The 14,019-nt window shown below is 49.5% G+C and overlaps 1 protein-coding gene across 2 annotated transcripts; it reads right to left on the reverse strand.

Moving 5' to 3' along the window:
* Window positions 1–571: 571 nt before the first annotated feature.
* Window positions 572–13,772, reverse strand: THUMPD2 (THUMP domain containing 2). Of its 2 annotated transcripts, XM_054293890.1 has the most exons (10): window positions 13,674–13,772; window positions 12,868–13,000; window positions 11,348–11,763; window positions 9,437–9,514; window positions 8,866–8,918; window positions 8,485–8,572; window positions 7,528–7,599; window positions 6,658–6,772; window positions 4,520–4,637; window positions 572–3,064 (listed from the first exon to the last, which is right to left on the reverse strand). In XM_054293890.1, the coding sequence occupies exons 1-10, from the start codon at window positions 13,770–13,772 to the stop codon at window positions 2,662–2,664; spliced, it is 1,575 nt and encodes a 524-aa protein (XP_054149865.1). In that variant the 3' UTR covers window positions 572–2,661. The 2 variants fall into 2 exon arrangements, with proteins under 2 accessions (XP_054149865.1, XP_054149866.1); XM_054293891.1 differs by lacking the exon at window positions 12,868–13,000 and having other exon boundaries at window positions 13,674–13,742.
* Window positions 13,773–14,019: the final 247 nt, after the last annotated feature.

Genomic DNA, 14,019 nt, shown 5'->3' on the forward strand with positions numbered 1-14,019 from the left:
CACTGCCATTTCTCTCAGGTGTTGGATCCCTTGCTCTATGGTCTTCCACTGGGTTTGTTGCATATAGAGATCATCTGCACACAGGTATCTTCGTGCAACACTGTCCAAGACCCGTGCCCAGAGGCTGTGTGAGTTAGCCCCCCTCATCATTCCTTGGTCTATGACAGGATCCTGTGACAGGGATCCCAAATGCCTGGCTTCAGTGCCATCCAGAATTGTAGCCTCGCCTGCAGCATCCCAGAGACGGACCAGCCAACTAATTATGGATTCATCAGACCTTCGAGTGTAATCCTTCCGTAGGCCACGAAGGTCCTCCAGGGAAAAGGACTCAAGAGTGGCTTCTGATCTTGCGCCTGCTGCTTTGACTCCTGATTTTATGTCAGGAGGCATTGAAGGTCCTTCTCCTGTATCATCATCATCATCATCCACTGGTCGATTGGTCTTGTCCGTGAACTTTCCACTTCTAGTGCTGGTAGCCACAGCCATTGATTGAGGCTCATTGCTTGGTTTAGCTGCTGGCCTAGGCTCACTATCTGGTCTGGCTGCTGGCTTCGAGCCTGGCTGCAGCCTGAGTCACCAGGACAGTTGCTGATTTATCTCCCTGCCCCCCTGCCTCTGTCTGCTGCCCGACAGTATCTAGCAGTGTGCGATAAGCACAAGCCAGGGCCCAGCTCACTGCAATGATCTTTTCCTCCTTAGGGTCATCCTGGTACTTTTCTTTCAGATATTTCCCCACCTCAGCTGGGTTCTGAATTTGTTCATGGGGAAAGTCCTAAACTATAGGGTCAGAGAATTCCCTCAGGATTTGGCCCATATCCTCCCATTTCCCACACCACTTAGGATTTTCCACACCTGGGTCTACTCCTGGGTCAGGGGTCTCATCAGCCCCTCTAGAAATCTCAGCCCTCACTCTAGAGAAGCAGCAGGCTGTATAGAGGAAGCTTACCAGATTGAATACCAGAAAGATGGTCTCTTACACATTCAGGGGAAACTGAACATTCTTCAATAGTGATGCAACAGATTCAGAGGAGAAGAAGGAAAACAAAGGCTGAAAGCCTCATCCCCTGCTTCTCTAACAAACTGGGTGCATAACCATAGCCACAAGCCATTCATACGTGGAGCAGACCCCAGCATGTTTATAAACTTCTTACAAATCATTGCCACCAAGTCAAGCAGGAAAGCTATCTTTATCACAGACTGCACAGCTGCAAAAATACACATTAATAACTACAAGACATTAAGGACAGAAAAGTATGTTTGAAAATGCAAATATAGTCCTATTTTATACTTTTCTCAGTAAAAACATTTGAGAGAAACTGTTGAAGTCAACAAAATAACATTATTAAACCCAACTCTGCTCTTTAAGGTGATCTTGATCAGTCAAAAGCTTTGCACAGAAACATACAGAAATGTATTTTATCATAATTTTCCCTTCCCAAAAGGCCTCCAGTGTTCCTGCATGGCTTAGGAAAGCAGTGAGAAGTCTTTATATTTAGTTCTCACAGAAAACGTGCAATGACTTTTGGTTTTTGCTATCTCAGCCTTTGTACAAAGGATGCTAAAACCCAAAGGAGGGAGTGCTTTCAGTATTGCCTTAGGCCCTTTCTTTAATGCTGGTACAGTTCTAAAAGCCCGATTTTGATGAGACAGAAGAACCAAGAGAAAAGAAAAGGTACAGGGGAGAAAAAAAGGTGTCCCAAAAGTGCAGGAGGGAGGGGGAGAGGCAGGGCAGGGAGGACCCAGGACACACAAAACAGAGTTGGGGTCCAGGGCCTGGGACTGGCTGCAACTCCAGTTGTCAGTGCTGCTGCTTCTCCTTCAGCCTCCCTTCCTGCTCAGCACTTCAGGGGGCTCGCCTATCCTCCACCTAAGAACAACCCGAACACTAAGGATAACTAGAATAGACAAACCTGTAGCTTAAATATTACTTTGAAATGAATAGCTGGAGTGCACAGCCCAAAGATCATGGGCTACCACATCTGGGTTTGCAGTTCTGCAAATCAAGACTTTCTCTCCGACAGAAACTCCTCCCAATACTGAGCAGCTGTGCCTAAACAAGGATTTCAGGACTCTGCCACACTGCAACAGACTATATCCAATACAGCAGAACTGGCATCTTCCACTGTCACAGACATCTTTTATGAAAAATCCTTTCCTTAGGATTTTTCCTCCTGAGAAGCCAAGAGGCCTCAGTAACAAAATGTAAACAATGGTTATCTGCTGCTGTGGGATGCAACAGGTGCATCTGTGATTGGTCTCATGTGGTTGTTTCTAATTAATGGCCAATCACAGTCAGCTGGCTCGGACTCTCTGTCCGAGCCACAAGCCTTTGTTATTCATTCCTTCTTTTTCTATTCTTAGCCAGCCTTCTGATGAAATCCTTTCTTCTATTCTTTTAGTATAGTTTTAATATAATATATACCATAAAATAATAAATCAGCCTTCTGAAACATGGAGTCAGATCCTCATCTCTTCCCTCATCCTGGGACCCCTGTGAACACGGTCACATTCCACCTCTCCTGAAAACCAGAAACACAACAGCACAGTGCCTTAGGAAATGCCAGGAAGGTGAGGCAATCTAAGGGATGGCAGTGGGTGTGTCTGCACCAGCAGAGCCCCACTGAGTCCTGCCCTGCTGCTCCCAAAGCTTTCCAGTTCCCTTCAGCCCAGGCCCAGAGAGCTCCCAGCTCCAGGGAGTGTCCCAGTCCTGGGACAGCTCCCAGGCCCAGACACCTTCCTGTATTTGTGGATGAAAGCATCAGTCTTGCCCAGGCTAACAGCATAGACACCCTCTGGCAGCAGGGACCCGAAATGTCTGCTGAGAACAGGTTCTGCACGCCCCTGGGCCAAGGAGGAGGAATTCCCATCCACACTAGGGGCTGTTCTGTTGTCACCATCAGCACTCCTGGTCAAACCATCCATGGCCTGTGCAGGAGCTGCTCCACTGTCACTGTCAGCAGAGGCCTCAGCAGGGTCACCTCCAGCACTCCTGGTCAAACCATCCATGCGTCTGTGGAGCTCCTGGCTCAGCAGCAACACCAGGGTCCCTCCAACAAGAAGCACTCTGGCAATCACAGGAAAAAGAAAGGTTAGGTGTTGATCCCTCCTGGCATCCCTTTGCCACTGCTGACACTTCAGATGCCACCTGCGTTCAGTGAAACACCCGAGTGTGCCACGGCTCAACTCGGTGAGCTGCACCTCCAAGGGGGGTTTAAATCCCTGATCTTCTTACCTCTTTCTAAATGGGAGAACAGGGCCCTGTCCTGACTCCAACACATTTCTGATGGCAGCAGTTCTTTCTGTTGGGTTAGCAGGGAAGAGGGACTAATTTTTTACTGCCCTTACTCTTTCAAGGATCAAGGGCACCCTCAAGCCCAGAGTTTTTGGAGATTGCAAAGGAACAGCCTCCCAGTGCAGCAAGGGCTGCTCAGATTAGCATGGTAACTCCCTTCCTTTTGGAAACTTCAAAAAACAGCCTTTTGGAACTTTCCCTGTTCCACTGATCCTTCATGGCTTTCAAACTCAGGAAGCAGAAGAAAATTAATAAATGTTTGCAATTAATTTTTGTAGGTAAATGTCCAAACATTACACGTGGCTTTGAAAGAAGGGGAAAAGAAATACTGTCCTGATTCAGTTTACAGCAAGTAGCTTGAACAGCTTTACTGGTGGGGCTCTCATGGCCCCTTCCTCATCTCCACCTTTCTAAGGGAATATTTTACTTAGGATGGACCAATAGAGCAAATAAGGGCAGAAAACAAGCACAGTAAGATTGCCACACCATTCTGTGGAGCCATGCAACCTTCTCCATCACCTTCCCACCACATTCCTGCATTGGCTGAGAGAGATCAACACCTGCTCAAGAGCAGTCCTAGAGAAAGGGCTTCTTGGCAGGCAAGAATAGAGGGGAAGATGGCTTGACCTGTCTGTTGGAAGCAGCCCAGCTATCAGCTTGGCCCAACTCTGCCGCCAAATGACATGGTGAGGGATGAAAGGACACACCTAAAACCAGCCCAGGCTGCTAGTGAGGCATTCCTGGACAGCAAGGACGATGCATGCCCCTTCTTCTAGTCTGAGATCCTTCCTGCCAAAGTAGGCTGGTCAAAGCTGGGCTGTGACCTCAAAAAGGAAAGACTATGAATTTATACGAGCAGGCCTCAACTAGAAAGGGATTACAGCTTTATTTGCCTGGCCATGCTTTAACTTGTCCAGGTAGGCCTCTCCTCTTTCTCCTTTCTGCCACACTGGAGTGTGGCTCAGAAACACTTCCCCAAATGCCTTGCAAAGAGCATTTGTGAGCATGGCTCACACAGGAGCCTCCACTGGCACTCAGAGCTGGTGAGACACAACACAACAGCCTCCAAGGGACAGGAATGGGCTGGGACCCCCACAGCCTGCACAGAGTCACACTGCAGAGCTGCAGACTATGGAACAAAGCACGTCTGAAGCTGGCTAAATGCTCAGATCACAAACCATCATGGCACTTCCATCAAACCCTGAGCGTGCCGAAGGCCACACGTACCTCTCCATTTCCTGGAGAAGATCTGGTAGGAGCTGAGCATCACTTGTGGTCTTGAACTTCTTCCCAAATGGAATATCTGAAATAACGCTGTCAAAGCTTTCTGAAGGCAATGGCAGCGCTGCAGGATAAAGGCAGGTCTTTATTTATCTCTGACTGTGTGAAAAATGCACAGCAGCTCTGCCCCTGTTGCCCTTTCAACACTGCCTGCCAGCTCTTTGTGGGCTATGCACATTCACACAATCCATATAATCCACATAATCACACAATCTAAAATAATCCACATTTTGGATTATGCAGATTCACAGCTCCTTCAGCACTTGCCCTCCACCACGGAGACACCACCCCTCTGCAGACTGGCAGGAGACAAATGTGTGGCAGCACTGTTCAGCCTGCAGAGTCTCTGCCCCTGCAGCAAGACTCTCCTACGGCACTACATGGTCCCAAATTAACTGCTGCCCCTCAACACCCACTACATCTTAAACATGAAAATCACTGAGCAAAACACAAAAGAAGAGCTATGTCTGTGAGCACTTTACTCGGTGAAAATGTTCTAGTGCATGTGTATGAATGGGAAGGAGCCACCTTCAATTCCTCTCCACGCCCCTTTTCAGCCCCCAGGAATCTGGTTACAGCCAGAATCACCTGAATTCTGTCAGAGCTGATGCTGTTGAAGGGTCTCCTTAGAGCTCCTGTATCCCACCCAGGTCAGCTCCCCTAAGGAAGATGTAGCACTGTGCCTGTGGTGATGGAGGCTGGCCACGTGCCAGGCTGTGCAGGCCAGCTGAGACCCCTCCTGAGACCCTGGGGGTCGCTCCATTCTGTGCCAGGCTGTGCAGCCAGGCTGAGATCCCTCCATCCTGTGCCAGGCTGTGCAGCCAGGCTGGGGTCCCTGGGATCCTCCATCCTGTGCCAGACTGTGCAGCCAGGCTGGGATCCCTCCATCCCGTGCCAGACTGTGCAGCCAGGCTGGGATCCCTCCATCCCATGCCAGGCTGTGCAGCCAGGCTGGAGTCCCTCCATCCCGTGTCAGGCAGCCAGGCCTGGGCCCTGCACAGACCCTGGGGTCCTTCATCCCTCAGGGTGCTCCAAACTCACTGGACATGGCCTTGAGCAGACAGCAGGACTAAAGACTTCCAACAGCTCCTCCTCACCCAAACTCTGCTGAGATTCTGTGCCAACTTTTCTACAACTAGCTGGAGATGTTTCCTGGACCATTCTTGGGTCAACACTTGCAGCACAACAACTGGGTATCAATTTTATCTGCAAATGAAAGGACATGCCACCTACAGCCCTGCTCAAGACATGCAGGAGTGACAGCTTCTGACCAGTGATGGAGATACCAACTTGCTCCATTTAGAAAACCTGGCAGCTAAGTACCCTTCGTTATCCTAGAAACCAAAGTCAAACACATCTTTTAAGTGAGAAATAAACCTACATTTTTATAAAAAATCAATAATGTTTCTTACCATTCCAGTAAGAAATTAATACTGCAAGGTAAAAAAATATGCACACTTCATCACTCATGCACAGGGAAACTCAGCCAGCTTGCCTGTCATGAATTTCATATTGGCATAATTTAGCCTCAGACTCAGAGGTCCAGAATAAGGTCATTAAATTATTTCCTTCTCTACAGAATAGCTTGTAAATCAAGAGCAAACAGACTCCCTCTTACAGGAGAAAGGAACCATCATTCAAAATACTCCTACTGCAATACATGAAAAATTCAGCTCAGTTTAATGCGTCCTCATCAATACTCACCTGGTAAATTTAACTTACAGGCTGCATTTCATTTGGATTTGTCCTGGCTGTGCTCCACTAAGATACAAAGAACTCTCACATGGTACATACTCTTTATGTATTGCGGTGGTAAATCACACATTTACCATGAAGAGTGACAACTCCTGTCCATGGCAGACAATTGCAATTTTTATTGTCTTCTGCTGACTTAATTCTTAAAGTTGAATGAAAGTTCCAGGTGCAGGCAGCAGGGAGGAATTACAAATAATTATTCCTTCACTAGCACAGAGTCACCACCCAGCTATTTTGGGGAGTTAGCTCTGCAATGTATCACCTCAGGAGAACCCACCTGTCCAATCCCAGAAACACAAAAAATCCACCTGGAAATAACACAGACATACCTTTCACAGAAGCTTTCAGCAGCTCAATCTTATGCACCAGGCCTGCAGCTCTGATATTGCCATCTGCACCCTCTAACTGGGAGTCACTTATATCAGCACCCCAGTACCAGGCATCCTGTCCAGAGAGAGAGAAAAGCAATTTTGTGAACACTCCAGTTTTTCATTTCATTAACCCTTCTCAAACTGCCTTGTTGCACAGCTCTTGCAAGACAACCCCCTTCCTGGGACATCTGCTGTTGTTACACAAAACAATTCACAATCCAGAGGATGGAGGAACAGAGGAAGTGTGTGCTGCCTCCACTCCTTTAATGTTCAGAAATATTAATGATCAGAGAAGTATGTGCTGTCTCCACTCCTTTAATGTTCAGAAATATTAATGATCAGAGAAGTATGCGCTGTCTCCACCCTTTCAATGTTCAGAAATATTAATGATCAGAAGTATGTGTTGTCTCCACTCCTTCAATGCTCTGGTCTGCTCAAGGCCCTTGAAATGACAGAAATACCAAGGGCATGTCCTAACAGCAGGACCCCAGCTAGGTTCAGCCAGGCCCACTGCCCCTAAAGCTGATGACTGCCCCATGACACTGACTCCTCTGAGCCCAGGACAAGCCCAGGCAGCTCCACAAGCTTGTGGCTGCCTCACACAAACCCTGCAGTGGAAATCACCAGCTGCACCAGCCTGCAGGACACATTCACCTGGGGGAACCTTTGCACTGAAAAGCTTCTAGCAGCTGCCTGGAAAGGCTGGTTTGGTTTCAGCTTTCCATGCAGCAATGGGCTTTGGCCTAAGAGGCAGAGAGAAAACCCTGTCCCACAAGTACCAGTTTCCCTGCAGAGGGAAACTCCAGCAGCTGGGGCTGGGATACTCACAGGCCACTCCTTGGCAGCCTCCAGCAGGATGGTTCCTAGCCCACACATGGGATCCAGCACAAGGGCACCAGCCTACAAAAACAGAGGGGTTACTGCATCCCCAGCAAGACAGACTCCTCAGCAAGGACAGAGCTCATAGAGGGATGTGCATAATCCCACTGAACCCAGCACAGGTTAACAAGAATCTCTGGTAATCCACGGCCAAACTCGCCTATAAGGGAATATAGTGAAAAGCACCCATAGCTTCACTGCAGACATCCCTGAGGAGACATTCAGGAGGAAATATTACAAGTGGGCTGCAGACACATATTTGTACCACTGTGAAAAGAGATCACATTTCCTTGGAAAACAACACCAATGTTTCATTTTTTCACCGTCACAGAACAGCAGAAAAAAATCTCACCATTTAGATATGTATCTGTACAAGGATTACCAGCTCTGTTGAGAAGCACCTGGAGTTACAGCAGACACCTGGCTGAACTGCAGGTGACAGCACATTCACCACAGGCATGGCAGACCCTGTCCATCTACAGGCACTAGGGAATGGGGCACTGAAATCATCCCACTGCTCCCCAGTGAATGGGGCACTGAAATCACCCCACTGCTCCCCAGTGAATGGGGCACTGAAATCACCTCACTCCTTCCCAGTGAATGGGGAGAATGGGGCACTGAAATCACCCCACTCCTTCCCAGTGAATGGGGCACTGAAATCACCCCACTCGTTCCCAGTGAATGGGGCACTGAAATCACCCCAATCCTTCATAGCCAGTGAGGAGAATGGAGCAGTGAAATCACCCCAATCCTCCCCAATAAATGGGGCACTGAAACCACCCCAATCCTTCACAGCCAGTGGGGAGGATGGGGCACTGAAATCATCCCACTCCTCCCCAGCCCCCATGAGCAGCACCCCATTCCCTTAATTCAGGACCCATTTCTTGGCAAGGAACACTCACTGACCCTGATTTCAGCCAGAGATGCCATGGCCCATGCCACTGTTGACCGCAGCCCTGCTGTTCTGATATACTCTCTGTTTGCCAATGGAAGCCTGCAGACAGCAAAAAACCAAAAAAGTTAACTAAACCAACAGCAGAAAAGACCATGTGATGTTAAAGAACAAATGAACTGGACAGATCTCCTGAGAGACAGAGAAGTGTCTTTTAACCATAACTCACTGCAAAGTCTGGCTCTGTGTTCATTTAAAACCCAGGCAGATCACAAGACTAATTTGACAACAGTGGTTATTAAACCAAAAGATAAATACTCATGGTGGATAGCAAGATTTACAAATCCTGTCTGTTCTGATACTGCCATGACAAATCCAGTGGGGAAAACACTTACCTGAAAAGAGGAATCCCCACCACAGAGTGAATGTCATTGAGATGTACAAAGATCTAGAAGAGGAAAAAAAACCAACCCAAATATTTTAGAGTCTCAAACTGACACAACAATAGCTTTAACTCACTTAAACCAGACATAGATGCTTCTACAACTTCTGATTTCAGTTTTTAAGAACAAAAATGCATACTATAAACAGTAACAATTAATTGGAAGAAATCCTACTAGATGATCTGAATGCCACTTTGCAGATGATTTAATGCTCAGTCAAGCTGAGGGGTATTTTGTCAGCCAGGAATCCATCAGCAAGCACTTGAATTTATAAGAGCGCCTATTTTTCCTTAACACAGCATAGGAATTTTTAGTTATAAATCCATTTACTACAAGTGGGAGAATATTATTCACTGTATACTAGCAACAAAAAAATAAACATTTAAAAAAACACCAACGAAACAAAAAATCCCAAACAAAAAAAATCAAACAGGCCATGGTCCCACATGCAGAGGGAGCAGAGAACCAAAGCAGAGGTGTCAGGTGAGTCTGGAAGCACCCACAGGCACACGAGCAGCCCTACCTCCAGGTCAGGGTCCCGCAGATCAGCTCGCCACCCACACTGCTTCACCAGGGCTGTGCCAAGGGCTCTGCCAACCTCCTGCGAGGGGACAACAGTCACAGGCATGAGAAAACACAACTGGGGAAACTGCAGAGCACAGGAACGAGAAAAAACACAACTGGGGAAACTGCACAGCACAGGCAGGAGAAAACACAGAGCTGGGGAAACTGCAGAGCACAGGCAGGAGAAAACACAGAGCTGGGGAAACTGCACAGAGCTGGGGAAACTGCAGAGCACTGGCATGAGAAAACACAGAGCTGGGGAAACTGCAGAGCACAGGAATGAGAGAAAACAGAGCTGGGGAAACTGCACAGAGCTGGGGAAAATGCAGAGCACAGGCATGAGAAAACACAGAGCTGGGGAAACTGCAGAGCACAGGAATGAGAGAAAACAGAGCTGGGGAAACTGCACAGAGCTGGGGAAACTGCAGAGCACAGGAACGAGAAAAAACAGAGCTGGGGAAACTGCAGAGCACAGGAATGAGAGAAAACAGAGCTGGGGAAACTGCACAGAGCTGGGGAAACTGCAGAGCACAGGAACGAGAAAAAACAGAGCTGGGGAAACTGCAGAGCACAGGAATGAGAGAAAACAGAGCTGGGGAAACTGCACAGAGCTGGGGAAACTGCAGAGCACAGGCAGGAGAAAACACAGAGCTGGGGAAACTGCACAGAGCTGGGGAAACTGCAGAGCACAGGAATGAGAGAAAACAGAGCTGGGGAAACTGCACAGAGCTGGGGAAACTGCAGAGCACAGGAACGAGAAAACACAGAGCTGGGGAAACTGCAGAGCACAGCCTCAATGCACAACCCTCAGAAATCCCAGGGAAGAGCCTATGCCTAAGACAGTAACTCATATAACTCACAGTAGAAGAGGTACAACAGGACAGAGCAGGTGAGTGAGGGGCAAAGCAAACACAGCACAAGGCAAACAACCAATGCTCAGCTGCAGCAGGAGAGGAGAGGCTGAAGTTCCAGTCCTGACCAAGCCACAATAAAACGTTAACTTGAGCTGGACTTGATCCTTGTGGGTCCCTTCTAATTCAGAATATTCCGTGACTGCCACCATTTTGGAATTCTTAATCACATGCACAAAATACCTCCAATGGCTCTAAGGCAGATTACCCAACAGAAAACCTGCAAGTGCACAACTACACCTCACAGTTTTAATGCTTTCGTTACGTATAGAAAGCTCTGATTACCTTCAGAGTATAGGTTCAAATAGCACAAATTTAGGCAAACACTTCCCTTGTAGGGAAGCTCATATGTCTCACCTCACCAAGGTACTAGCTTTAGTAGGAAAAAAAATCTAAATACTGACACCTTCCAGTAAGAGTAACCAGATGGGAAGAGGGCTAAATGGAACAGACCCCTGGAGGACGGCATGCCACTATTCCTTCCCAAGGACCAAGCTCCACTCCTCCCAAGACTCCCAGGGCTGTATTCCTGAAGAACAAATTCTCCCCAATACCCAGCCAGAGGCAACTGAAGTTGTGAGTTTTGGCTTTTGCCCCTTTGTCCAGACTGCACAAATGAGAGGAGTCTGGCCCCACAGTCCTTGCAATGGCCCTTCAAAGAGATGTAAATTATTCAATCACTCCTCAGCCTCCACTGGCCCAGAACCTCAAACTCTTACCTTTGCTTTTCCTCAACAAAAGGTATTGATTTGAAAAACATGAAGGGTAACAGTGCCCAGAAATCAAAACCAGCATTTGTATTTCTACTTGTTTAAGGTGAATGCAGGTTAAGGGCTTTTAGAGAAAAGACAGAAAAAGCTTACAAGAGTTTATTATTCCAGAAGACACAACTGAAATGACAAAGTACACATCTCTGTTCACCCTTGCTGGATTATTTTAAAGCAGGTACCTCAGCATACCTGTGAAGTCAGTGTTCTGGCAATGGCTCCACTGCAGCGACATGACACCCTGAAGCTGAAGCCAAGCTGCTCAAGGGCAGCAGGATGCTCTGCACTGCCCATGGAAGGCAATTCTGAGCAAGTCCTGCTCTCAGTCCAGCACTCCTGCCTGCTCATTCTGGCTGGTGCCTCACAGGTCTCTTCAGCCCCCACCTGACACTCCTCAGACACAATTGCCCTCACTTGTTCTGTTTTTTGCCTTTTACTTGCAGTATTTGTCTCTTCTTCTGACTTCCTCTTCAGAGCCAATGCATTTTCTATAGAGCCATCATCTGTTTTCCCCTCATGTCCATGAAGCTTCCTCCAAACAGAGACAATATCCAGCCAGTATTTCGGGTCCTCGATGACCAGGTTTTTAATCTCATGAAGCATTTTCCCTGGAAGCAAAAAGCAGTTTTGGGTTAAGTACCTCAGCCTCGGCATTTCACTTCCCTGTGCCCAGATTTCATTAATGTGTGAGTCCAGAATCACAGGCACAGCTGAGCCCTCACCACCCACCAGGAGCCACACAGGTGCCCCTCTGATTACCAGCTCTGCACAACCAAGACTAAATCACACAAGGGCTGAATTCTGCACAAGAACTCAGCAGCTGTGGAAAGCCAGAGCACCTGTGAGAGCCATTCCCAGGGACAGAGCACCAGCCTAGCATGCCACCTTCCCCAGAAAACACCTGGCCCAGGTTTAAGCGACGCAGAACACTCTCCAGAATCAAAAGACAGATACAAACATGAATTACTTTGAGTCATCTCAGGCAAAACTAAGTTTATTCTTCCAGAAAGAAATTTTTTTGCTTCTCATTCATCACTGTGCCTTCAATCCTGCAACACACACCGACACGCGTGGGCAGTCCCCAGCTAGCCACAAGAGAGGCATGAGGAACAGAGAGGCTGATTCACTTAAATGCATCACCGCTGGTCAAGGAAAAAAAATAAAGGTCTTTCTAGTTATCGCTTAAAATCTTAGAATCATGACCAAATTTCATCCTCAAAGCTGAAGGTAATCTCCCAGATAAAAATCAATCCATCTAACTTGAAATTCTCACTCCAACACTGACAGAGAGCACGACCCAAGGAGCTGAGACTTAGAAGGGAGCAGCGTACTTAGGAGTAAATTGACACAATATATAGATTGGGATTCACTTTGCTTAACAGAAAATAAGACTTCTTGTTAAAATAAACACAAGAGATCCAGGGCTGAATGCTGCTTTTTGGGTGGGGTATTATTCTCTTTTTTGGGGCTAGGTGGGGGAGAGAGTCTCTGAAATACACATATACACTCAGTGCCAGCAGAAAACAGGCTGCAAGGTAGCTATTGAAAACAATTTAAAAGCCCTTTTCAGGTCAAAAACATGTTGAAAACACACGTGGGTGAAAGACACTTTAGAATCGACTACTGCCAATTAGAACTACAGCCACCGGTAAAAAACTAAACACTTCAAATGTTATAACCAGGACTCAAACCAAGGCCTCCCGTGTCCGTACCTCTGTTCCCAGACACCGGCAGCGGGCTGTGCTTCTTCAGCAGCAGGAACAGGCGCTCCCCCGACCGCAGCTGCCGCAGCTCTCCGGGCCCCGCCGCCGCCCTGAAGAACACTTTTCCCGAGACGCAGTCCACCTCCGGGAGGAACACCCATCGGACCGGGCCGGGCCGGGCCGGACGGCTCCGGGTGAGCGCTCCCACAGTGCCGCGGGCAGCGCAGCCCCGGCTCCCTCCGGGTCAGTCCTCCCGCAGCCCCGGCTCCCTCCGGGTGAGCCTCTCCGACCCCGGCCAGCCCCGCGCGTGGGCCGGCACAGCCCGGGCCGTGCTCCGGACGCGGAGCTCCCTGCTGAGCCGCACCGGACCGCCCGGGTGGTCACCGGCACCGGCTCCCCGCTCACCCAGACCGGACCGGACCGCCCGAGTGGTCACCGGCACCGGCTCCCCGCTCACCCGGCTGGTTACTAGCTCCGGCTCCCAGCTCACCCGGGTGGTCACTAGCTCCGGCTCCCCGCTCACCCAGACTAGACCGCCCGGGTGGTCACTGGCACCGGCTCCCCGCTCACCCGGCTGGTCACCGGCTCCCACTCCCTGCTCACCCGGACCGCCCGGCTGGTCACTAGCTCACTCGCACCGGACCGCCCGACTGGTCACCAGCTCCGGCTCCCCGCTCACTCGCACCGGACCGCCCGACTGGTCACCAGCTCCGGCTCCCCGCTCACCCAGACCGGACCGCCCGGCTGGTTACTGTCTCCGGCTCCCCGCTCACCCGGAGCCCCCGGCTGGTCACCAGCTCCGGCTCCCCGCTCACCTCGGTGGCGCCGAGCCGCGCCCGCACCTCCCGCGCCAGGAAGGGCTCCAGCCCGCGGCCCGCCGTGCAGAAGAATAGCCCCGGCTCTGCCGCCGACATCTTGGAGCGGCGGGGCGTAATGGGGGCGGGGCTCCTCGGGCTACCGGGGGCGGGGCCTCCTGGGGCGTGGCCTAATGCATCAGTAATTACATTAAAAATTCTCCTCTCCTCTCATCACCTCACATCCCCTTCCATCACCTCCCCTCTCCCTTCTCCTCTCCTCCTTTCTCCTCCCCTCTCGTCCCATCTCTTCTCATCGCCTCCCCGCGCCTCCCCTCTCCTCCCATCACCTCCCTTCTCCCTTCTC

The sequence above is a fragment of the Melozone crissalis genome, unplaced genomic scaffold, assembly GCF_028551555.1.
Source record: "Melozone crissalis strain CALT ecotype California unplaced genomic scaffold, PUWL_Pcris_2 ptg000195l_1, whole genome shotgun sequence".
Classification (NCBI taxonomy): Eukaryota; Metazoa; Chordata; class Aves; order Passeriformes; family Passerellidae; genus Melozone; species Melozone crissalis.